The 27,965-nt window shown below is 35.4% G+C and overlaps 2 protein-coding genes across 2 annotated transcripts; one reads left to right on the top strand and one right to left on the bottom strand.

The window, feature by feature from the left end:
- Nucleotides 1-127: 127 nt before the first annotated feature.
- Nucleotides 128-12,521, top strand: LOC141339031 (uncharacterized). Its single transcript, XM_073844651.1, has 5 exons — nucleotides 128-299; nucleotides 2,534-2,622; nucleotides 8,621-8,708; nucleotides 8,788-10,978; nucleotides 11,540-12,521. The coding sequence occupies exons 1-5, from the start codon at nucleotides 221-223 to the stop codon at nucleotides 11,637-11,639; spliced, it is 2,547 nt and encodes an 848-aa protein (XP_073700752.1). The 5' UTR covers nucleotides 128-220; the 3' UTR covers nucleotides 11,640-12,521.
- On the bottom strand, nucleotides 12,514-27,965 carry wdr77 (WD repeat domain 77). Its single transcript, XM_073844652.1, has 10 exons — nucleotides 27,786-27,965; nucleotides 23,952-24,137; nucleotides 19,676-19,817; nucleotides 19,556-19,605; nucleotides 17,410-17,480; nucleotides 17,280-17,334; nucleotides 17,071-17,142; nucleotides 16,891-16,999; nucleotides 14,199-14,267; nucleotides 12,514-12,871 (listed from the first exon to the last, which is right to left on the bottom strand). Exons 1-10 carry the CDS (start codon nucleotides 27,868-27,870, stop codon nucleotides 12,739-12,741), a joined length of 972 nt encoding a protein of 323 aa, XP_073700753.1. The 5' UTR covers nucleotides 27,871-27,965; the 3' UTR covers nucleotides 12,514-12,738.

Here is a 27,965-nt window from a genome sequence, read left to right as displayed (position 1 = left end):
GAGTGCAGAATGAGTAACACTGAGGGTGTGTGCCTTCACCTGTCTGTCTCTGAGTGGGCGGGGTCAAGGGGCGGTTCGGGTGCGGGGCCATTTTCTTCTCCTCAGTTTCTCTGATTCACTGATCGGACTCGAGCTCACAGTCAGCTGCTGCTGAAACACTGAAATCATGAAATCAGGCTGATCGAAATCGCTGCGGATACAATCATTATCGTTTGCAACCATGAAGAAAGGGTCGCTTAATTTCCTGGGTCGGAAGAATCAATCTCTATTCGGCACCAATGTGGAATTCAAGGACATGGGTAAGAGATATTCAGCCTCATGTAAAATTTACACAGATTTCAGAGGAGTTTAAAGAGTTCTTTGCGCAACCTTTGCACCTGTCACGGAGCGCGCGCGCACGCGAGCGCGTCCACACCTCCGCGCAAAGGACGTTCTTGAAAGCGAATACTCTTTAAACCTCTGGATTGGTTTGGTTTTGAGAATAAGTTAGTAGCAAAAAGGTGTTTGTTTTTAATCACAGAATAACCGCAAATTTGTAAACAAATATCTGGGTTTTGTCCGTGACCCGACAAATACGTATCCGGTTACACTAACAGAAAACTAGGAATGTGCTTTTCTAGACATATATCATAGTAATGCCGTGTTTCTTCGGACATATACCATGATAGTACCATGTTTTTGACATGTACATTAAAAATACAGTGGTTTTGTCTATGTAGGCTACAATAGTGATACCATGTTTTTACAAAAATGGTACTACCACTGTATTTTGGACATTTACCATGGTACTACAGTGGTTTTGGATATGTAAAACAATAGTAATACCATGTTTTTGTACATGTACCACTGTAGTACCGTGTTTTTGAACGTATAACATGATAATACCATGTTTTTGTACACTTACCATGGTACTACAGTGGTTTTGGATATGTAAAACAATGCTAATACCATGTTTTTATACTAACAAAAATGGCGCTACTGCTGTATTTTGGACATGTACCTCTGTAGTACCATGTTTTTGGACTTAGAACATGATACTACCATGTTTTTGGACATTTATCATGGTACTACAGTGGTTTTGGATATATAAAAATGGTAATACCATGTTTTTGTAATTACAGAAATGGTACTACTGCTGTATTTTGGACATGTACCACTGTAGTACCATGTTTTTGTTGGATTTAATACATGATACTTACAATGTAACATTTACCATGGTACTACAGTGGTTTTGGATATGTAAGATAATGGTAATACCATGTTTTTGGACATTTACCGTGGTACTAGAATAGTTTTGGAAATGTAAAACAATGCTAATACCATGTTTTTATACTTACAAAAATGGCGCTACCGCTGTATTTTGGACATGTACAACTGTAGCACCGTGTTTTTGGACTTAAACCATGACACTACCATGTTTTTGGACATTTACCATGGTATTACAGTGGTTTTGGATATGTAAAACAATGGTAATACCATGTTTTTATACTTACAAAAATGGCGCTACAGCTGTATTTTGGATATGTACTACTGTAGCACCATGTTTTTGGACTTATAACATTGTACTACCATGTGTTTGGACATTTACCATGGTACTACAGTGGTTTTGGATATGTAAAACAATAGTAATACCATGTTTTTGTACTTACAAAAATGGTACAAACATTGTATTTTGGACATATACCACTGTAGTACCGTGTTTTTGAACTTATAACATGATACTACTATGTTTTTGGACATTTATCGTGGTACTAGAGTAGTTTTGGAAATGTTGAACAATGGTAATACCATGTTTTCCTACTTATAAAAATGGAACCCTCCTACCTTTGTATTTTGGTTGTAATGTAAATACCATGGTGCTTGAGTTTTAGTACCAATAGTGTATTTAAAAAGTACCACAGTGTTACTGATTTTCGTAACTAACATATGAAACACTTTCATTTTTATTTTAAGTCAGCCTCAAAGCACAATAATACTTGCATTCAACGTTTGTTATGACGGAAGTTCAGATACTTTAAAAACACTGTGACATCTGCTATCATAATTCAGGCCAAACTTCCTGTTTGTAATGATTGACGACAATGAGGACAGCAGAATCTGTGGTAATTGCATCATTAACACGTTTAAAGTCGTTAATGAGCAAACACAGATAACCCAACCAGATTATGGGACTGTAGATCATACACTTAGGGGGGAAAGAGGCCTTTGGTTCAAATCTTGATCGGAATGACGCACACTGACCCCCTTTTTGGACCCTAAAATCAAAGCAGTCAAATTAGATAGAAATGTCAAACCTTCCAGTTTTTATTTATGCTTCATAAATAAATCTTATCTGACTAATAAAGGGAGTTTGTGTTCAGTAAAAGATATTATTGGCTTTTCAAGAATGTGTGACAAGACATGAACCAGACACTGACCTTTGACCTGTCATCAAGCTTTTATGATGCAGATGCTCTTGATCAGTGACTTTGAACGACACAGGCTGCTAGTTAAACCATGTCAACTAGGTAAATGACCTGGCTTTGTTTTTCAGGTCAAGTGGAGCTGGTGTTGGACTCAGCTGCCATCCCAGAGTCTGGAACTGCCAAAGTGCGCTCACGTCCGACCGTCAAACACTTCATGGTATGTCCCAAAACCACACTTCACCTGTCAGATGGTCTCTAACTCTGTAGTAAAGTGGATTGAATAGAAAATAGTATTCAACTAGTTTATGGGGTCACTTACAAAAAGTATACCATGTTTTTATGCACATGTACTATGGTAACATTATAGGCTTCAATCTACTTGGTACACAATACAGTCATGTTTTTACTAACAGAAATGTCCGAAAATGCAGTCTAAGGCCATGGTAAAAAAAAAAAAAAAAAAAAAAAAAAAAAGATAAATAAAAAACATAGTACATGTCTGAAAAACAAAGCTAAAACCATGGTACATGTCTAAAAACAGGATAAAACCATGGTACATGTATTAAAAATGGGCTAAAACCATTGTACATGTCCAAAAGACAAGGCTAAAACCATGGTACATATCCAAAAGCAGGGTAAAACCATGGTACATGTCCAAAAACAGGATAAAACCATGGTACATGTCCAAAAGACAAGGCTAAAACCATGGTACATATCCAAAAGCAGGGTAAAACCATGGTACATGTCCAAAAACAGGATAAAACCATGGTACATGTATTAAAAATAGGCTAAAACCATGGTACATGTATTAAAAATGGGCTAAAACCATTGTACATGTCCAAAAGACAAGGCTAAAACCATGGTACATATCCAAAAGCAGGGTAAAACCATGGTACATGTCCAAAAACAGGATAAAACCATGGTACATGTCCAAAAGACAAGGCTAAAACCATGGTACATATCCAAAAGCAGGGTAAAACCATGGTACATGTCCAAAAACAGGATAAAACCATGGTACATGTATTAAAAATAGGCTAAAACCATTGTACATGTATTAAAAATGGGCTAAAACCATTGTACATGTCCAAAAGACAAGGCTAAAACCATAGTACATGTCCAAAAGCAGGGTAAAACCATGGTACATGTCCAAAAACAGGATAAAACCATGGTACATGTCCAAAAACAGGATAAAACCATGGTACATGTATTAAAAATAGACTAAAACCATGGTACATGTCCAAAAACAGGATAAAACCATGGTACATGTCCAAAAACAGGATAAAACCATGGTACATGTATTAAAAATAGACTAAAACCATGGTACATGTCCAAAAAACAAGGATAAAACCATGGTACATGTATTAAAAATAGGCTAAAACCATGGTACATGTCCAAAAGACAAGGCTAAAACCATGGTACATGTCCAAAAGCAGAGTAAAACCATGGTACATGTCCAAAAGACAAGGCTAAAACCATGGTACATGTCCAAAAGACAAGGCTAAAACCATGGTACATGTCCAAAAGCAGGGTAAAACCATGGTACATGTCCAAAAGCAGGGTAAAACCATGGTACATGTCCAAAAGACAAGGCTAAAACCATGGTACATGTCCAAAAGCAGAGTAAAACCATGGTACATGTCCAAAAGACAAGGCTAAAACCATGGTACATGTCCAAAAGACAAGGCTAAAACCATGGTACATATCCAAAAGCAGGGTAAAACCATGGTACATGTCCAAAAACAGGATAAAACCATGGTACATGTATTAAAAATAGGCTAAAACCATGGTACATGTATTAAAAATGGGCTAAAACCATTGTACATGTCCAAAAGACAAGGCTAAAACCATGGTACATATCCAAAAGCAGGGTAAAACCATGGTACATGTCCAAAAACAGGATAAAACCATGGTACATGTCCAAAAGACAAGGCTAAAACCATGGTACATATCCAAAAGCAGGGTAAAACCATGGTACATGTCCAAAAACAGGATAAAACCATGGTACATGTATTAAAAATAGGCTAAAACCATTGTACATGTATTAAAAATGGGCTAAAACCATTGTACATGTCCAAAAGACAAGGCTAAAACCATAGTACATGTCCAAAAGCAGGGTAAAACCATGGTACATGTCCAAAAACAGGATAAAACCATGGTACATGTCCAAAAACAGGATAAAACCATGGTACATGTATTAAAAATAGACTAAAACCATGGTACATGTCCAAAAACAGGATAAAACCATGGTACATGTCCAAAAACAGGATAAAACCATGGTACATGTATTAAAAATAGACTAAAACCATGGTACATGTCCAAAAAACAAGGATAAAACCATGGTACATGTATTAAAAATAGGCTAAAACCATGGTACATGTCCAAAAGACAAGGCTAAAACCATGGTACATGTCCAAAAGCAGAGTAAAACCATGGTACATGTCCAAAAGACAAGGCTAAAACCATGGTACATGTCCAAAAACAGGATAAAACCATGGTACATGTCCAAAAGACAAGGCTAAAACCATGGTACATATCCAAAAGCAGGGTAAAACCATGGTACATGTCCAAAAACAGGATAAAACCATGGTACATGTATTAAAAATAGGCTAAAACCATGGTACATGTATTAAAAATGGGCTAAAACCATTGTACATGTCCAAAAGACAAGGCTAAAACCATGGTACATATCCAAAAGCAGGGTAAAACCATGGTACATGTCCAAAAACAGGATAAAACCATGGTACATGTCCAAAAGACAAGGCTAAAACCATGGTACATATCCAAAAGCAGGGTAAAACCATGGTACATGTCCAAAAACAGGATAAAACCATGGTACATGTATTAAAAATAGGCTAAAACCATTGTACATGTATTAAAAATGGGCTAAAACCATTGTACATGTCCAAAAGACAAGGCTAAAACCATAGTACATGTCCAAAAGCAGGGTAAAACCATGGTACATGTCCAAAAACAGGATAAAACCATGGTACATGTCCAAAAACAGGATAAAACCATGGTACATGTATTAAAAATAGACTAAAACCATGGTACATGTCCAAAAACAGGATAAAACCATGGTACATGTCCAAAAACAGGATAAAACCATGGTACATGTATTAAAAATAGACTAAAACCATGGTACATGTCCAAAAAACAAGGATAAAACCATGGTACATGTATTAAAAATAGGCTAAAACCATGGTACATGTCCAAAAGACAAGGCTAAAACCATGGTACATGTCCAAAAGCAGAGTAAAACCATGGTACATGTCCAAAAGACAAGGCTAAAACCATGGTACATGTCCAAAAGACAAGGCTAAAACCATGGTACATGTCCAAAAGCAGGGTAAAACCATGGTACATGTCCAAAAGACAAGGCTAAAACCATGGTACATGTCCAAAAGCAGAGTAAAACCATGGTACATGTCCAAAAGACAAGGCTAAAACCATGGTACATGTCCAAAAGCAGGGTAAAACCATGGTACATGTCCAAAAGACAAGGCTAAAACCATGGTACATGTCCAAAAGCAGGGTAAAACCATGGTACATGTCCAAAAGCAGGGTAAAACCATGGTACATGTCCAAAAGCAGGGTAAAACCATGGTACATGTCCAAAAACAGGATAAAACCATGGTACATGTATTAAAAATAGGCTAAAACCATGATACATGTCCAAAAGTAGGGTAAAACCATGGTACATGTCCAAAAGCAGGGTAAAACCATGGTACATGTCCAAAAGCAGGGTAAAACCATGGTACAAGTATTAAAAATAGGCTAAAACCATGGTACATGTCCAAAAGCAGAGTAAAACCATGGTACATGTCCAAAAGACAAGGCTAAAACCATGGTACATGTCCAAAAGCAGGGTAAAACCATGGTACATGTCCAAAAACAGGATAAAACCATGGTACATGTATTAAAAATAGGCTAAAACCATGATACATGTCCAAAAGCAGGGTAAAACCATGGTACATGTCCAAAAGCAGGGTAAAACCATGGTACATGTCCAAAAACAGGATAAAACCATGGTACATGTATTAAAAATAGGCTAAAACCATGGTACATGTCCAAAAACAGGATAAAACCATGGTACATGTATTAAAAATAGGCTAAAACCATGGTACATGTCCAAAAGCAGAGTAAAACCATGGTACATGTCCAAAAGACAAGGCTAAAACCATGGTACATGTCCAAAAGCAGGGTAAAACCATGGTACATGTCCAAAAGCAGGGTAAAACCATGGTACATGTCCAAAAGCAGGGTAAAACCATAGTACATGTCCAAAAACAGAGTAAAACCATGGTACATGTATTAAAAATAGACTAAAACCATGATACATGTCCAAAAAACAGGTTAAAAAAAATTGTAAATGATCACTGTACCATAGTCCCACCATGGTACTTGTTCTTGTAAACAAATATTTAGTGCTAGGGTCACTTATAAAATAATTACCATAGTATTACAATGTTTTTTGGACATGTACTGTGATACTACCATGGGCTTCAAGGTACTTTCAAAACATAAACAATTCAGTAATGCTTTTACAAGAGCAAATGTCCAAATACATAGGGTAAAACCATGATACATGTCCAAAAGATATGGTAAAAAAAATGGTACAAGTACACACCATGTTTTGATGTTGTTTTTGGACTTGCTTAGTAGTAGTGCCATTTTTTTGGGAATGTACTATGGTAATACCATGGTTTTTTTTTTAGTACCTTGGAGTACCATGTAAATAACACGGTATATGTAAAATGGTAATCAAATATACTGTCATTATCAATTACGACACACAATCTGAATGTGTTTTGGTGCGTCGCTACTGTACGTTTCGCATTTAATTGTTTGGTTGATAATAGAAGTGTTCGCAGAAATGTGCTGAAATCGTCCTGTACACACTGCTAAAAGACACACCTTGAGCTTCAGGACAAACACACCCTCAGCATATAAACACACTTTCACTCTGACAGAACAAAGCGCACACACACATCATCATCAGTTTTGTGTTTTGTATCACCCTGGTGATTTTCACATCACAGCGAACACAATTAAATTGTGTGTGAGTAATTGACAGCCTGAGCATGTTCGGACCCGAACGACTCATTCGTTTACCTCATGAGATCAGGATCCTGATGATTCAGAAGTTCCTCTGGTTCTTCCTTTGCACCGGCCGAGTTTTCCAAACCTGCAGGTGCTGTTTTGAATACACGTTTTGTTTGTGTACATACGAGATCAGGCAGACGTTTGCTGAGGCGGTATTATGGGTCATACTTAGGGTTAGTATTAAACTTTTAGGGTTAAAGAGTTGGGGTTTTTAGTAGAAAAAACTCTCTACCCTCTATTTTTAAGCAACCACAGAAGTGACTTTTGCACAAGCAAACACCACTCCCATTTTCAGTCGCTTTTGGATAAAAGCATCTTGCAAACGTGTAAATGTAGACTAGCTATACAACTAATCATAAAACAAAACAATCACAATGTTTAGATATGATGTTGGGTCACTCTAGAGTGCCATTTCCTTTTGAGAATGTTCACACCTGAAGGTTTGGTCAGGTTGTTATTTTTCTGAAGAGATGATCCCATGAAGACAGTAAAACCTGAAACACAAACACACGTTTAAGGGGTGTGTCCCTTTTGCATGTCAGTGAACTGAAAGGACAAGAATAAAACACGAGCAATTTTATAGTAATCCGACTGAAGCTGTCTACAAGGAAAGATTGTCAAACTATTTCTAGACTCTGGTCAGACACAGGTTATGCCTCATTTTGTAGAGAAATTACATTCATTGCATTTGGTTTAGCAACCAAATTGTTCCCCTGGACATTCCCATATTGATTCATAACAATCGTTCACATTATGGGGCGTTAATGAGGAGTGTCCAAGAATCTGCCTCACCTAATTTACAAAAACACATCTGGAAAATTATCTCACCCTGTGTATCCCTCACGCGTGTTTGAATTTGGATTGGGCCATGCAGTTTCTAAAGTTTAAGCATGTCTCAGAGGAAACTAAGACAGAGCCAAGTCGAGAGAAAAGATCCATGTCCTTGAACGTCATAAGCTCTCTGAATAGTTCAGGGAAACTGGTTAGTTTAGTGCCTAGAAATTCAAACTCTGACTCAGTGGCTTCTACAATAAAAGGTGTGTTATTACTGTAGACTCCCTTACCTTCTTTAATCAGGATGTTGCTGACAAATGCTTCTTTTTAAATCCCAGTCGACTGAGAGCGTGCAAGGCTTTGCTGTTCCAACTCCCAAGGTACCAGTTCTTCCGCCCTTCATTGAGCCCAAGATAAATGGTACAGGTGAGATCACATCTCACATCTCAACATGCTAAGGTGTTTTAATGAACCTGTGGTTGATCTTCGCATTGTCTTTTTGCAGGAAGTACCACAAACCTCGCAAATGGAAGGATACTTTCGGTCCCTGACCTAATCGAGGAGCAAATATTTATACCGCCGCCACCTAGCTCCGCTCCTCCACCCCCTCCGTCCTCTGCCGCCCCACATCCTCCATCGTTCATCCCTCTCTCACCACGCTTCTTTGCCGAAACTGACTCTTTTGACCGTGCGCGCCTGCATACCCCTCCAATGGCGCCCCCAAAACCGGCATCACTTACCAGTTCTGATTACAATGGCGATTTGGACCTGGCCTCCCTCAAACCTCCTCCAATGCCTCCTCCGAAACCTCCATCTGAAACTTCCAGCTATAGAGGTTCCCTCTGTAGCCTGGACGTCCAAGAGATTCCAGAATGCCCCAAGTTCACCCCACCACCACCCCCTGTGAAGGCATCACCTGTTCTTGCAAAAGCTCAGAAGTCAGCACCTCCAAAACCCGTCCGAATGTCCTCCATACCAAATCTGGACGTCCAGTCCCAAACTCCTGTGCAACCAGTTGCATCTAGCACACCAACACTATCGAGCTTCAACCCCCAGAACACCGCCAAACTCTACAATGTGCAGAAGGGCGCGCTACTTGGTGGACAGGCAGAGGGGGACAAAAAAGTCCAGTCCATTTTGCTGCTGGAAGATTCTGCTGGAAACCAAGTCGGTGTTGTCAGTGGGAACGGTGGGAAAAATACTGAATCTTTCCAACCAACGGTGCCACCATCTAAACCGGCCCGTCGGAACAGCTCCTCCACTCAGCTAAAGGATGACCAGCCAGACATGGCACAAGCACCAAGTGAGCCAGTTAAGGTAGAGCCCAAAATCAACCCAGAGCCTGTAACACTACAAACCATCCCTACTGAGGTACGAGCACCACTCAAATACTCACCCAAAATAGACAAAAGGAAACCTGATGTTTTGCCACCAATTGAGTCCCCTGGCAGGCCTCGCAAGTACAGCCCCATCTTAAACCACCGACATCTCAACACACGGGGCGCAGACGGCTCAGTAAAGAAAGAGTCCTCAACCTCACCCCTCGCCTTGCTGATGGCAGCAAAGGAAAGAGACAAGCAGAGAACTGCTTTGTCCCAACAGGACAGCAACTCAGAACCGGTCAATTCTGTGATCCAACCTAGTTTAGAAAAACCAAACTCCTTCACCGTCACTCCTCGAGACCCAACACCGGACAGTCCCAGTGCACAACTAAAGTCAACCACAAACACACAACCCCTCAAAATGGACATTCCAGATGCGTCCTACTCAAAGCCAGAGCTAAGCTCAGCCCCTTTACGAAGCCCAGTGAACCGCTCTGTTAGTGGTCCAGGTGCCCCTGTTGGAGAAGACTTGGTGTTCATTCCTCCTCCTCCTGAATTTGCCAACTCGGACTCTGAGGAGGAACCTCCAGTTCCCCCACCAAGTCACCCCGCTCCTGCTCCCCCTCTGAAAAGTGCCCCTCCACCTGCTAAAATCTTCTTTCCTGCTACACCTGCTCCAATTACCAACAGCCCCCGACAGAGTCACCCAGCTCCCGCTACCCCTGTAAAACCTTCCCCTCCACCTGCTAAAATCTTCTTTCCTGCTACACCTGCTCCAATTACCAACAGCCCCCCACCAAGTCACCCGGCTCCCGCTACCCCTGTAAAACCTTCCCCTCCACCTTCTAAACTCCTACCTACGCCAATCACCAATGGTCCACCGCAAAGTCACACTGCTCCTGTTCCTCCACCTACCAAACCCTTCCTACCTCCAACACCTCCTCCTGTCTCCAATGGTGCCCCTGTTTCTCCCAAACCTAAACCACCCAGCTTTCCTCCTAAGGCTCCAGCACTTCCCTCAAATATCCAGCTCCAATCCAAACCACTCGTTCACGCTAAACCCGCTCAACCCCCTGCACAAGTGCCTCCATCAGTCTCTGCTAGCCAGGCAACGCTTCTCAGTATCCTGCAGAAGAAAATGCTAGAGATGGACCCCAAGTTCTCAGCTGTCAAGGAGGCGGAGACCAATGGAGATGACTGGAACTCTCCGCTGTCCGATGACGAGGCCACATCACCCCCTGCTACATATAATCCTATGACAAACCGGAGTGCCACCTTGCCGGCGCAAACTCGTGGACTGGACATGAAGGAGCTGGAAAGCAAAGCGGCCAAAAAAGCTCAAGGTCTGGCCACTTCAACTAAATCCCATAACAGGTAAACTAAAAGTGAACACCAGCATTACTTCTGTAATGTGTATTTTTCGAGTGAAACATGACATTAGATTATGAAAAAAGTCAGAAAGGACTTTATCTTCTGGGGAAAGAAAAGATTCACATTGTGAGGTATACAGCCACAATTGGGAGTTGCAACTAACAAAAAACGTGACGGAAACAGGATTCCATAAGAGATTCGGTGACACCAGATTATGTACAGAAAGATTACATAACATTTTTTTCTTTTGAATACGCACACAATCATTCACAGTCGTCACAATTAACGCCTCCCTTATAGCACATGCACATAGCTGAGATGAATCATCAGGAAGATAAATAGACTGTCTCTGATACCAGGACAACGCTCAACAGTTGTTTCCATAACATTTATGATTGAGTCGATTTATTTAGAAGCCTAAACACAACAACATGCACAGGTCCAGCTGATGGCCACAAAAATCTTTAGAAATTACTGCTTAAAGTAGAATCAAAAGGCAGTTACTTTTTGTAACTTTGAAAAAGTGTATACTTATGAATAATGGGATTCTTCTTTATCTTTCAGTAATGGAGCATCAACCAAACAGCAGTTTGGAATGACATTCACAGTGAGACCAGGAACCAAACAACCAATAACACCTGTTATCAAAGATGGCTCATCCTGATCTAAAGACGTGCCTTACCTGTACATATGCACCTATCAGAAAGACTTTACACGTTTTGCACCCGGACTGGAGCTTTATTACTGCTGTTGCTAAAGTATTACCATAACTTTCCACCTGGACGCTTCTTCAGCTGTCAGTATACCAAGGTTGTGCCAAACTCTTAAAACCACAGCTTCATCAAGGACTTTCTAAAGCTGCTAAAATCGATCAACGGACAAACTTCGCCTGTATATGGAGCAACCTTTAATTTAATTCCTTTAAATCATTTGTTTATTGCCGTTTCTAATCAGTTATTTAATCAGGTTGAAAATTAAGAACACCGGTTCTTAATTGTAATGTCCGCATAATACTTTCGACCATCTTTAATCATTATTGTACAAAATTAATCTATAGCTCTCGATTTGAGAGATTTCTTCCAATGGTGCTGGATTTTTTTTCCAGGTCAAAACAAGATGTATTTTTACGAACTTATATTGTAGTGTAAAATAAGCCTTAAAATTCTGATCAAAACGCCTTGAACACATTACTGATGGTTCTTTGTCATGAAGACGAATGCTTTTGCTGCTTTTCATAGTTATTGTTTTGAATCTTAAGCAAGAATCAAAGAACGTTTTTGACGAATATACTGCTTAAAAGTGCCTTTTGAAGTAATAAGCTAGCGTCAGCTACGAACATACATGTCAATGAGATGTTTTTTCCGGAAATCTCATCTCCACCGGTTTAATTGTGTGATGTTTGTCAGAGACAATCGCAATAGGTCAATAATTGTGCTTTAGTAATCTGCAAACGTATTTGTATGACGGTTCATAAATTGTTATTTTGGACATTTAACCCTTTGTTACCCCTTAAATAATAATAAAAATATGCGAGAGCATAAGTATACACATGACAGAAACTTTATTCAACAGTGAAACGTGTGAAATATGTTTGTTTGCCCGAATATGTAAAGAAAACAGCATTCATACCCATTACGGCTATTCTTTTTTTCTGAATTTGGATCCAACTATGATTATGCGACAAACTCATGAAACATTATTGATGGTGATGGAACAACAGAATTGGGGATGAATTGGAGGTTGTTGTAGTTTCCCATGATGCTCTAGGGTGCAGATGTTTGGGCCACGGTGTGGTGCAGCACCTGATGGTCCCAGCCCACGGTGGTCAACACACCCGACCCGCCCGGAACCCAACACACACCCCGCACGAAATCCTGGTGCCGCCGGTCCCTGAAACTAAATTTTATAGATATATTAATAGATCATTTTATTAAATACCAGAAATAGTTATGTAAATTATATAACAGACTATTCGTTATACAATACAAATATATAATATACAATACCGCTTAAACGTTTGAAATTTTAAATGAGTTTCTAATGCTCATCATGGCTGTGTTCATTTGATCAAAAATACAGGACGGAATGTAATATTGTGAAATATTACGACGTTAACTATTTTCTTCTATTTTAATTAACATTCAAAATTTTATTTAGTTCTGCAATTTCAAAGCTGATTTTTTTTGCATCATTACTCCAGTATTCAGTGTCACATGATCCTTCAGAAATCATTCTAATATATTATCAATGTTGGAAACAGTTGTGCTGCTTTTTATTTAGGCCTTGTCGATGAATACAAATTTAAATATAACCGCATTTATTTAAAATAGAAATCTTTTTCTAACAATATACACAATTGTTTAAAAGTTTAGGGTCGGTCAATTTTCATTCTCTTACTTTGAAGGAAATTATTACTTTTATTCAGCAAGGATGTGTTAAATTGACAAAAAGTGATTGCAAAGACTAGAAAAGAATTATATTTTAAATAAATATACTTAAATATGCAAAAAAAAAGTCACAGGTTCCAAAATAATATTTGGCATCACAACTGTTTCCAACATTGATAATAATAAAGAATAAGTAATAAATAGGATATTAGAATGATTTCTGAAGTAATGGCTGATGAAATTTCAGCTATGCATCACAGGAAAAAAAAAAATATTTTAATGTATTTTAAAATAAAAACCATTATTTTATATTGTAATTACACTTTGCAGTAGTATTGTTTTTTTCTGTATTTTTGATAAAAATAAATGCAGTCTTGATGAGCATAAACATTACAAGTCTTGATCCCAAACTTCTGAACAGCTGTTGTTGTTTTTTTACCATTTTTGTTTTTAATATACATTTTTATTTAATAACATATATAATATTTATATTATATATATTATTTTTAAACAATGTAATTTAAAATCTTTTTTAATACTACATTCTTTCAATATGACTTAATTTGATAACAAATTATATCAAATATAAATGCATAAATAAAATATGCATTATTTCTAATAAAACTTTTTAATACATCCAATCATTGTATTAAATGTGTGTTGTTATTTAATTGTTCACAGTTAAATGTTCCGCATGTATTAAAATATTTAAGGCATCAAAACTGTTTAGTGACTGTTTAGTTAGCTTCAGGTACTTTGGGGTGTGTGGATTTCCTGTCCTCTCATTGGTTGAGGCAGGACAGCCAATGAGGATAGAGGCCTGTGTCAATACTCACATTTCTCTGAGCTCTGCAGTAACCACGGCAACGGAGCAGTCATCACTGATAGAGGCCAGCAGGGGTGAACTGCAGGTGACAGCCCATAATAATCATCATCAATCATTATCCGGCACACAGCATTTTACACACTTCACAATATGGCATACTTTACATTTCAGCATACTTTATACAGCTTAGTTCTATTCACATGTAACACCATTTCAAATCAATAACAGAATCCATCCATGAGCAAAAAAACTCAAATTGAAATTAATTTGTGTGTCCAAATAAAAAGGATTACATGCTACATACTAGCACCCTTCTTTTATTCTTATAAAATGCAAAAGTGCTCAGTGCATGTTAAAATAAAATTAATAAATAAAAAATAAAAAAGTGTATGACCAAAATGTTTGATTTTAATATGCACCAAGCACTTTATATATTTTATATTAGGGATGTAACGATTCCTCAATTCTATTTGAGTATTCAATTAAAAAAATTCCTCGATTGCATTTAGCCTCTGTCGAGTAATCTGCAAAATACCAGAAGTGGAGCATTCCACATATTAAGCCCATTTAAAAAATCATGCTATTAAGAATTCACAAAGGCTATGATACCATTAAATATATATATAGGCGTCCCCTGCAGGTATTTGTTATAATGCATAATGAACATTAGCTCTACTGTTTATAATACATGATGTAACCATATGACTACTTGCTTGTGATACTTTATTTGAACTAATTATTATTGCCTCATTGCTTTTATTTATGTATTTTAAGTCATTTTAAAGACTAATGTAAATTTAGGTATATTTTGTTATAAAAAATTTTTTTATAATTATCAGATTATTAACTCAATTATTCAATTACTAAAATAATCATTAGTGACAGCCCTACTTTACAGTATGGCGTACTTTAAAATATGGTATTGTTTATATTATGGCGTACTTTACAATATGCCATACTTCACATTAGAGCATAATTTAAAATATGCTAAACTTCACAATACGGTGGACTTTACAATATGGTAAACTTTATATTACGGCGCACTCTACAATGTCATACTTTACAATATGCCATACTTCACATTAGAGCATAATTTAAAATATGCTAAACTTCACAATACGGTGGACTTTACAATATGGTAAACTTTATATTACGGCGCACTCTACAATGTCATACTTTACAATATGCCTTACTTCACATTAGAGCATAATTCAAAATATGCTAAACTTCACATTACGGTGGACTTTACAATATGGTAAACTTTATATTACGGCGCACTCTACAATATGCCATACTTTACATTACAGAATACTTTAAAATAAGCCAAACTTTACATTACGACATAATTTAAAATATGCCATACTTTACAATACAGTGGACTTTACAATATGGTAAACTTTATATTACGGCGCACTCTACAATATGCCATACTTTACAATATGCCATACTGTACATTACAGAATAGTTTAAAATAAGCCAAACTTTACATTATGGCATAATTTTAAATATGGTAAACTTTATATTATAGCGCACTTTACAATATGCCATACTTTACATTACAGAATAGTTTAAAATAAGCCAAACTTTACATTATGGCATAATTTAAAATATGCCATACTTTACAGAATACTTTAAATTAAGACAAACTTTACATTACGACAATTTAAAATATGGAAAACTTTATATTATGGCGTACTTTATATTATGGCGCACTTTACAATATGCCATACTTTACATTACGACAATTTAAAATATGGTAAACTTTGTTATGGCGCACTTTACAATATGCCATACTTTACATTACGACATAATTTAAAATATGGTAAACTTTATATTATGGCGTACTTTATATTATGGCGCACTTTACAATATGCCATACTTTACATTACGACATAATTTAAAATATGGTAAACTTTATATTATGGCGCACTTTACAATATGCCATACTTTACATTACGACATAATTTAAAATATGGCGTACTTTATATTATGGCGCACTTTACAATATGCCATACTTTACATTACGACATAATTTAAAATATGGTAAACTTTATATTATGGCGCACTTTACAATATGCCATACTTTACATTACGACATAATTTAAAATATGGCGTACTTTATATTATGGCGCACTTTACAATATGCCATACTTTACATTACGACATAATTTAAAATATGGTAAACTTTATATTATGGCGCACTTTATAATATGCCATACTTTAAAATAAGCCAAACTTTACATTAGGGAATAATTTAAAATATGCCATACTTTTCATTACAGAATACTTTAAAATAAGACAAACTTTATATTAAAACAATTTAAAATATGGCAAACTTTATATTATGGTGTACTTTACAATATGCCATACTTTACATTGCAGCATAATTTGAAATATGCCAAACTTAACAATAAGCCATACTTTACATTACAGAATGCTTTAAAATAAGCCAAACTTGACATCACAACATAATTTGAAATATGCCAAACTTTACATTACGGCATACTTTACAATATGGAAAACTTCACACTTTACAAAGAGCTCAGTGCGTATTAAAATAAAATAAGATGTGTGTGACCGAAACGTTTAATTTTAATATGCATACTTTTCGCATACTTTTCATTACAGCGCACTTTACAATATGCCAGACTTTACATTACGGCGTACTTTACAATGTGCCAAACGAGTATTTTCTTTCGTACCTTTCAGAAGAGAACGTCAGTCTGGAGACCCGGCGACTGTGAGCATTTATCGTCCGCAAGCCATCCGACGTCTGCAGATCCCTCAGAGTCACTCGACCCAGTTCATCACCTGATACCAGACACACACGTCAACAGAGCATCATGGGACAGAGCAGTGCATTGTGGGATATGAGGACGTACCGTATGCGATGGTGCTGCTCTGATGAGGGTGCCAGGCGACGGCTGTGGGACTGCAGCTGGGAGAGACCAGGTCTAAACAAGAGCGACAGGAAGTTAGGTCTCTCCTGACAGAAAGTGACAGAGCGCTCAGCTGGATTTCTCTTTGAAATCAGTCCGACTGAAAACACTTGGTTAATGATTACTGTGGTCTAGTGTGTGTGTGTTTGTACCCAGGCGAGAGGCGGGTTTGGGTTTTCGTTTGTCCCACAGCAGCAGCCGTCCGTCCTGCAGGAGAGCGTGAGACGGTTACACACTCAAACACACACATGTGTGTGTATATGTGCGTGTCAAAACACTGACCTGAGCACATGACAGGAAGAGAGACTCATCCACAGGTGAACACGACACACTGCTGACAGGCTGAGAGTGAGCTGATGTACACAAATGTAAATATAATGAATTAATATTCAAAAATACAATTATATTTACATACAATAACAACATATTACTTCATATAATAATTATTGAAATTTCATATATTACAAAAATAAAATATATGTTTTGTTTTTTTTATAATATATTTGACCCTGTTGTATGGGTCAAAATTATTGATTTTTAATTTATGCCAAAATTCATTGTTCAAATCATATTCCATAAAGATATTTTGTAAACTTCCAACATAAATATATCAAAACGTAATTTTTATTTAGTAATATGCATTGCTAAGAACTTCATTTGGGCAACTTTAAAGACGATTTTCTAAATATTTTGATTTTTTGGCTCCCTCAGATTGCAGATTTTCAAATAGTTGTATCTCAAGACAAATGCTGTCCTATCCTAACAAACCATACATCAACAAAAAGCTTATTTCTTCAAAAAACTGACCCTTATGACTGGTTTTGTGGTCCAGGGTCACATTTTTATAAAACACATTTTTATTAATAACATATATTTTAATAAAAGTGCAACCAAGCATTTATATTTTTCATTGATTATTAAAATGTGGTAATGCTCCACAAATATATTTACATACAATTTACTAATTAATAAATAGATTATACATTTAAAATAAATCGCATGACTATTAAAATGAGACCATGCTCAAAAAAGCCATCTACATACATTTAATAATTATATACACCTTAGATAAATCTCATAAAATCGCATGAATACTACTCATTATTGAAATGCATGAAAATGCTATAAATTCTATTTTTTTAATGAAAATACTTTTTCAAATAAACACCAATTAAACAAAGGTAAACTAAAGTTAAAAAAACTGAAATCATAATCAATGACCCCTTTAAGTACCACTGAGATTTTATAATAAATTAAGAATCACATTTGCATGTTCATGGTTCTCTGACATTGGTTAATAATCATATGGCGTGCAGGTAAACATTCAATATTTTAAATTTAGTAAGTGTTTTATTTTGATTGTTATTTTAAAACGATTTATCTTTATTTTGTTTTTATGGCGTACTTCACAATATGTCAAACTTTACATTACGGCACACTTTACAATATGCTATACTTTACATTACAGCATGATTTAAAATATGGCAAACTTTACGGTCACTTTACAATATGACAAACTTTACATTACAGCACCCTTTAAAACATGCCAACCCTTACATTATGGCATACTTTACAATATGCCATACTTCACATTATGGCGTAGTTTACAACCATAAATTTATATATATACAACCATACTTTACATTTTGGCGCACTTTACAATATGCCAAACGTGATATTATGGAGTACTTTACAATATGCCATAAGTGTTTTATTTTGATTGTTATTTAAAAATGATTTACTTTAATTTTATGCGTTTATGATTTAATTACTTGTTAGCCTTTCATTAAACTCACAAACCCCCTACGGTTCCTTTACAAACTCCAATTTGGAAAACATATAATGCACTTCATGTTGTTAATAACAATGAAAGGAATATATTTTCTCGCTCTTTGTATTTTTACATCATTATGGCACACGATTGTACTGTTCAAATCAATGTGATAAATGAGTTAGGTCAAAAGTAATCTAAAAGTAGTCTGATTATATTACCTAAAATATGTAATGGATTACGTTACTTTTTGTCATGTTATTTGGAATCTCATATATATATATATATATATTAATTTAAATCAATAAATCACAACTAATCACATATGCATGAACTTTTAACCTATGACACTGATTGTCAATGACTTACAAAGGTATGTTTCCATGATTATTTCTTAGTAAAGCTCAACTTATCAGTCTTTCGTCACTCTTGTTTGCAGAACTGTTTTTCCTTCTGTTTCTCCAGAACACACTCAAATTCTTCAACCATGAGTTCATGAACCAAACCAACCTGATCCAGAGGAATCACATCACTGAATAACGTCCAACGATCAAATCAGGACAAAAACAAAGAGCCTCTCAATCTATACCTAACTACACTGCATTCATAAAAGCGTCAAGGTTTATTCTGCAGCGACGTCACTTCCTGTCTGCTCACCGTTGTACGAGCTGACGACGGTCTCCTGGTTCAGATCCCACACTTTGATCCTGAAGGGAGAAACAGAGAGAGATTGAGTTCACTGAGATCATGATGAGACTCACAGCGCCACCTACTGACCTGCAGTCCACACCACCGCTGACGGCGTGACGCTTGTCGGAGCTCACACTCACGGACGTCACCACGTCATCGTGTTCATAGCGACTGAAGCGGTTCAGCAGCAGACGCTCGTCCTCCGCCAGCTCCCACAGCTCCACCGAACCTGAAACACACAAACAACACATGTGTCAGGATATTCAGATGCTGCTTCAAAAACCATGAGAGAAACTCAAAAACATAGGACCAAAGATTTATGTCCAAAAAATGTGAAGTAACACAATATTATTGGTGAACATGTCCAAAACAAAATAGTTAATGTTCACAAACTATGACAAAACTCTGGTAATCTTCTAAAACAACTGATATTAACATGGTATCCCTGGTGAAAAAAACAGCTAAAAGCAGCCTAGGCTGGTTGGCTGGTTTTAGCTGGTCAACCAGCCTGGTTTTAGCTGGTCATAGCTGGGAGGCAGGCTGGTTTAAGAGGGGTTTTGGCCATTTTTCCAGCCTGGCCAGGCTGGGAGACCAGCTAAAACCAGCCATTTCCAGCTTAAACCAGCTAAGACCAGCCAACCAGCCTAGGCTGGTTTTAGCTGTTTTTTTCAGCAGGGATTTGTCAAAAAGCACAATATTACTTTAGTAGATCTCTAGAAAAAACTGTATATTATGATTTAACATCCAGAAAAACATGGTATTACCATGGCAAATGTTTTAAAAAAAGCACAAAGATTTTAATATAGAGTAATATTATTACTGATCACTTACGAAAATGAATGGTATTACTATGGTACATGTCCAAAAACTAAGATCAAGTTAAAGCGTTTGCTTTTTTACACTGACTATCATTCTATATAGACTAATACAATCACATACAACTATCATTTCTCATATGTGACCCTGGACCACAAAACCAGTCGCTGGGGTATATTTGTAGCAATAGCCAAAAATACATTGTATGGGTCAAAATTATTGATTTTTCTTTTATGTCAAAAATCATTAGGAAATTAAGTAAAGATCATGTTCCATGAAGATTTTTTGTAAAATTCCTACTGTAAACCTAACAAAATGTAATTTTTGATTAGTAATATGCATTGCTAAGAACTTAATTTGGACAACTTTAAAGTTGATTTTCTCAGTCTTTTGATTTTTTGCACCCTCAGATTCCTGATTTTCAAATAGATGTATCTCGGCCAAATATTGTCCTATCCTAACAAACCATACATCAATAGAAAGCTTATTTATTGAGCTTTCATATGATGTATATCTCAGTTTTGTAAAATTTTACCTTATGACTGGTTTTGTGGTCCAGGGTCACATATAGACTAATACAATCACATACAACAATCATTCCTCATATAAATGAAATAAATGAAAATGAGTATTTCCAAAGTAAATGCTCACAAACTATGACAAAACTCTGGTACTTTTCTAAAACAAATGATATTAACATGGTATGTGCCAAAAAAACACAATATTACTTGAGTAGATCTCTAAAAAAAAACGGTATATTAGGATTGAACATCCAGAAAAAATTTGGATTTACAGTACTGCACGATACTGCTATGGAAGATTTTAACGTAGAATAATGTTATGACTGAACGATTACACAAATGAATGGTATTACTATGGTACGTCCAAAAACTAAGATAAAGTTAAAGCTTAGCTTTTTTACATTGACTACCATTCTATATATAGACTAATACAATCACATCCGACAATCATTTCTCATATGTGACCCTGGACCACAATGGTTAATGCTTAAGTCACATGGGTATATGTGTATCAATAGCCAAAAATACATTATATGGGTCAGAATTACCGATTATATATGTGACCCTGGACCACAAAACCAGTCATAAGGTTAAATTTGACAAAACTGAGATATATACATCATATGAAAGCTCAATAAATAAGCTTTCTATTGATGTATGGTTTGTTAGGATAGGACAATATTTGGCTGAGATACATCTATTTGAAAATCTGGAATCTGAGGATGCAAAATACAGAAAAAATCAAAATACTGAGAAAATCGCCTTTAAAGTTGTCCAAATTGGGTTCGTAACAATGCATATTACTAATCAAAAATTACATTGATATATTTACAGTAGGAATTTTACCAAAAAATCTTCATGGGACATGATCTTTACTTAATTTCCTAATGATTTGTGGCAAAAAGAAAAATCAATAATTTTGACCCATGCAACGTATCTTTGGCTATTGCTACAAATATACCCCAGCGACTTAAGACTGGTTTTGTGGTCCAGGGTCACATACATCAAACTGTTAAATATATCAAAACTGTATTTTTGATTAGTAAAATGCATTTCCAAGTACTTCATTTAGACAAATTTAAAGGCGATTTTCTCAAAAAAATTTTTTTGCACCCTCATATTCTAGATTTTCAAACTGTATCTCGGCCAAATTTTGTCCTATCCTAACTAAAATGGAAAGCTTATTTATTCTGCTTTCAGATTATATATAAATCCCTATTTCGAAAAACAGGCCCTTACGACTGGTTTTGTGCTCAAGGGTCACATGTAAATGAAAATGAGTATTTTCATAGTAAATGCTCACAAACTATGACAAAACTCTGGTACTCTTCTAAAACAACTGATATTAACATGGTATGTGTCAAAAAGCGCAATATTACTTTAGTAGATCTCTAAAAAAAAACTGTGTGTTATGATTTAACATGCAGAAAACAAGATACGCCAATGTCCTCATAGACACTTGTGCCACTTTGGTCCAAGACACCGCATGACAATTTTCAAGTCGATCGGACCAACAGTTGCGTATTTATAGCTGTTTATGTTTATTATTATTTTTTTGGATTTGACCAAAGATTGAGCTTATACACATGTGTGCAGTGTTTGGTGAAGACATCTCATTTTCTATTCAAAAGTTATAGCCATTTTAGTAAAAGTTGCCCTGCCGCGGCTTTCGAAAGTTTTGGTGACCCTTTGTGACCGTGAGTCAAAAGCTCACCTTTTTTTTGATAATTATTGATATTTAGTGTCCAGAGAATATTTATGTATTGGATTTGTTCCAATCGGGTGAAAAACCTAGGACTAGTTCGCAAAAGTAGGTTTTGGACATAACTCAATTGTGCGGAGCTCTACCTTCTGGCCAAGTTTGAAGTCTCAAGGCCTTACGATTTGGTCTGCACGATCAGTTTTAGCGGAGAAAAATAATAATAATAATAATAAAAATCCTAATAGATATAATATGGCTTCAGCACTACATGCTCGAACCCATAATAATATTATCACTGAACACTTACACAAATGAATGGTATTACTATGGTACATGTCCGAAAACTAAGATAAAGTTAAAGCTTTTGCTTTTTTACATTGACTATCATTCTATATATAGACTAACTTTTCGCATACATTTATTATAATATATACTGATAAATGTGAGATTGACTTTAATGGTATGAGATGTCTGCAAACTAAACAGAAAAAAGCTAGTGAACTGACTTGTTCTTGAGGTTTAATGAGGACTCAGTCCTGTCTTTAGTTGTGGTTTAGTGTCTCAATCTAAATTACACTCACACTGGTGAATTTGGAAACCACTTGGAAACATCTTTGTGTAGATATTTAAAGATGGCCATCTTTAGCATGGCTGTTAATATGAAACAACACTTTACAATGAGTGCATTTGTAACATCAACTAAGATTGATAAAAGCTGCAGAGTAGAAGTGTTGTTCCTTGTTAGAGTGTGTTCATTTCTGATATATTGTAAATTTTTTAAGTTTATTTTGTTAAAAATAATAAACTATGAATTAACTTTAATGATCAATATATAATTAATATTTTTATTTCATTCACAAAGTATGGTTTAGTACTTTTTTTAAACAGCAGAGTACTATTTTAGTTTTCATTCAGAATTCATTTTCAAAAACTATCGGTTAATTAATCGGCATCGGTAAAATCCAATATCGGTTGACCTCTATTAAAAATCCTACAAAAATTAACCGGGATTTTACTACAGTAAAAATTTAATGTATAACAAAATTTAGTCTATAAGCAAAGTTTTACTACAAATAACATGGTTAAATGATGGTTAGTGTAGCAAAACCATGGTTTATTTGTGGTTACCAATGTTTAACTATGGTTTGCAAAGTCGGACATCGCTTATGGTTTTCAAGGGTGTAGAACTAAGACAAAATGGTAAACGTCCAAAAACATGATAAAATCTTGGTACATGTTCAAAAACACACCACTATTGTATATGTATATAAACACACAGTAATACAATGATACTCCAAACGTGAATAAGAGTGTATTTTCATACCTGCGTCTGAGGCCAGCAGCAGCGTTCGTTCTGAGATCCACTGCGCATCTGTGACTCCAGCTTCAGTCTGAACACCCGCCTTACAGAAGCCCTCACTGGGGGCCAGTTTGGGGTCACTGTACACCCACACAGAGCCCTGCCAGCAGCGGCCCGACAGACTGGAGGCGGCCAGCAGCAGCGTGCCATCTACAACACACACAATAATTAGTACTGCGTCCAAGAAACTGAGAAATAAAAACAAATCAGAACAAAAAGTCCTTTAAACTTAAAATGAAAACTATAAACAATACACATTAAACACACAGAGGAATTATATATGCTGTTACTTTAAATGACATTTATTGGAGCAAAATAAAATCAGCGCTGTAGTTTAGTAATAATAAATCAGTCAATAATTTTCTTATATTTCAGGCGAGACACTACAAGTAAAGACATTGGTCAATTTAGGTTTATTTGGCTTTTCATTATGTTTTTTTTAGACTAGTGGTAAGAAAAACGTACCAATACATGTCTAAGAGTTTATTTTATTGCGATTCATCTATTTCCGTCTGTAGATTCTAACTATAACACTTATTTATAAGGGATGTTTTCACAAAATGAGTTTGTTTCTCCACTTCAGCAGCACTTACATACACCAAAACTTACAGTTTTATTCCTGTCTATATTTTGAAGATTTCTACTGAAGGTTTTGTGAATATTCCTTTCGCCTGGTTAAATTTATGCACTTCATCTGTAGATTTCAATTATATATTTTTAAAGCCCATTTTCTCAAAACGATTTTTTTTCCCCACTTCAGCAGCACTTACATACACCAAAACTTACAGTTTTATTCCGGTCTATATTTTGAAGATTTCTACTGAAGGTTTTGTGAATATTCCTTTCGCCTGGTCAAATTTATGCACTTCATCTGTAGATTTCAATTATATATTTTAAAGCCCATTTTCTCAAAACGATTTTTTTTCTCCACTTCAGCAGCACTTACATACACCAAAACTTACAGGTTTATTCCTGTCTATATTTTGAAGATTTCTACTGAAGGTTTTGTGAATATTCCTTTCGCCTGGTTAAATTTATGCACTTCATCTGTAGATTTCAATTATATATTTTAAAGCCCATTTTCTCAAAACGATTTTTTTCTCCACTTCAGCAGCACTTACATACACCAAAACTTACAGTTTTATTCCTGTCTATATTTTGAAGATTTCTACTGAAGGTTTTGTGAATATTCCTTTCGCCTGGTTAAATTTATACACTTCATCTGTAGATTTCAATTATATATTTTTAAAGCCCATTTTCTCAAAACGATTTTTTTTCCCCACTTCAGCAGCACTTACATACACCAAAACTTACAGTTTTATTCCTGTCTATATTTTGAAGATTTCTACAGAAGGTTTTGTGAATATTCCTTTAGCCTGGTTAAATTTATGCACTTCATCTGTAGATTTCAATTATATATTTTAAAGCCCATTTTCTCAAAACTATTTTTTTCTCCACTTCAGCAGCACTTACATACACCAAAACTTACAGTTTTATTCCTGTCTATATTTTGAAGATTTCTACTGAAGGTTTTGTGAATATTCCTTTAGCCTGGTTAAATTTATGCACTTCATCTGTAGATTTCAGTTATATATTTTAAAGCCCATTTTCTCAAAACTATTTTTTTCTCCACTTCAGCAGCACTTACATACACCAAAACTTACAGTTTTATTCCTGTCTATATTTTGAAGATGTCTACTGAAGGTTTTGTGAATATTCCTTTCGCCTGGTTAAATTTATGCACTTCATCTGTAGATTTCAATTATATATTTTTAAAGCCCATTTTCTCAAAACGAGTTTGTTTCTCCACTTCAGCAGCACTTACATACACCAAAACTTACAGGTTTATTCCTGTCTATATTTTGAAGATTTCTACTGAAGGTTTTGTGAATATTCCTTTCGCCTGGTTAAATTTATGCACTTCATCTGAAGATTTCAATTATATATTTTAAAGCCCATTTTCTCAAAACTATTTTTTCTCCACTTCAGCAGCACTTACATACACCAAAACTTACAGTTTTATTCCTGTCTATATTTTGAAGATTTTTACTGAAGGTTTTGTAAATATTCCTTTAGCCTGGTTAAATTTATGCACTTCATCTGTAGATTTCAATTATATATTTTAAAGCCCATTTTCTCAAAACTATTTTTTTCTCCACTTCAGCAGCACTTACATACACCAAAATTTACAGGTTTATTCCTGTCTATATTTTGAAGATTTCTACTGAAGGTTTTGTGAATATTCCTTTCGCCTGGTTAAATTTATGCACTTCATCTGTAGATTTCAATTATATATTTTTAAAGCCCATTTTCTCAAAAAGATTTTTTTTCCCACTTCAGCAGCACTTACATACACCAAAACTTACAGGTTTATTCCTGTCTATATTTTGAAGATTTTTACAGAGGGGTTTATTAATATCCTATTTGCCTGATTATATTTATGCACTTCATCTGTAGATTTCGAATACATATTTTTAAAGTCGGTTTACTCAAATGAGTTTTTCTCCACTTCAGCAGAACTTACATACACCATAACTTACAGTTTTATTCATATCTATATTCTGAAGGTTTTTACTGAGGGGTTTGTTAATATCCTATTCGCCTGATCATATTTATGCACGTCATCTGTTTACATCTGTAGATTTCAAATGCATATCTTAAACTCTAATATCACAAAACCCAGTTCTGTTCTTGAAATGTTTGCAAATTAAAGCATATTTAATCAGACAATGACTCAACTTAGATAGTTATAACTTCGTCCAAGAAACTGAGAAAAAAAAAATTTAAAAATCATTTCAACTTAAAATGAAAAATATAAACAATTTACACTAAATACACCTTATAAATACAGAGAAATAACATCTGTTGTTAGATTAAATGTATTTGTGACATTTATTTGGAGCAAAACAAAATAAACAGTTTAAAAGTGAAATAAAGGAAACGATTAAAGAAATAAAGACTGTAAAGAAAGAAAAATAAACGCTTCAGATGAGATATGACTCAGAAATGGACAGACTTAGTGTTGTAGTTTAGTAATAATAAAAATAAAAATAAATCTGTCAATAATCTTCTTATATTTAAGGCAAGACACTGCAATTAAAAGCATTGTTTTTTTCATACATTGGTCAATTTTGGCTTTACATTAAGTGTTTTTGAGACTAGTTCAAAAGAAAAAAATACAAAATATATTTTAAGTGTTTATTGTATTGCACTTAATCTATTTTCATCTGTAGATTCCAATTACAATATTACTTATAAGGGATGATTTCTCAAAATGAGTTTGTTTCTCCACTTCAGCAGCACTTACATTCACCAAAACTTACAGGTTTATTCCTATCTATATTCTGAAGGTTTTTACAGAAGGGTTTGTTCATATGTCATTCACCTGCGTTTATACAACATTTTATTTCTACAAAATTGGTCCTTTTTAAGTATTTTCTAATTTATGGAGTCATAAAAAGAGAAATCCAAATGCCTCCTGTTAAAACCTTAAATCTAATATCTCAACGAAATCAAATAAAGGTTCTTAACTTTGCTAAAACCACTTTCGTTCTTGAAATGTTGCATATTAGTGTGTATTTAAAGCGATAGTGCTTCATTTTACACATAACATTTCAAAGATAATTGTAATACAAAAAAACATGTGCGATTCTTAATGCAATCAATCATCTGGTTAAGCATGGTGATTTATATTAGTGCATTTGTACTCTGTTTGCCTGTGATGTTTTGCTATCAAGTACTGAATGCACATGTGCATATAACATTGATCAGAATGAAGAGCTGATGGTTTATTCTGACCTGCTCTGTAATCGGCCGCGTCCAGATGTCTCTCCATACACGCCGGAGCGTTCACCGGGATATTCCAGCAGTTCTCCTTAATCATTATGAGTTCTAATAACTTCAAAAAATAATAATATCACACTGAACTCCAGCAAACTCCTGCAATGAATGAAAGACACACGCGCGTGCACAGCACTT

This window comes from Garra rufa, chromosome 7 (assembly GCF_049309525.1).
Source record: "Garra rufa chromosome 7, GarRuf1.0, whole genome shotgun sequence".
Classification (NCBI taxonomy): Eukaryota; Metazoa; Chordata; class Actinopteri; order Cypriniformes; family Cyprinidae; genus Garra; species Garra rufa.
Note: the sequence above shows the minus strand (reverse complement) of the source record. Positions and strands in the feature narration are given on the sequence as shown.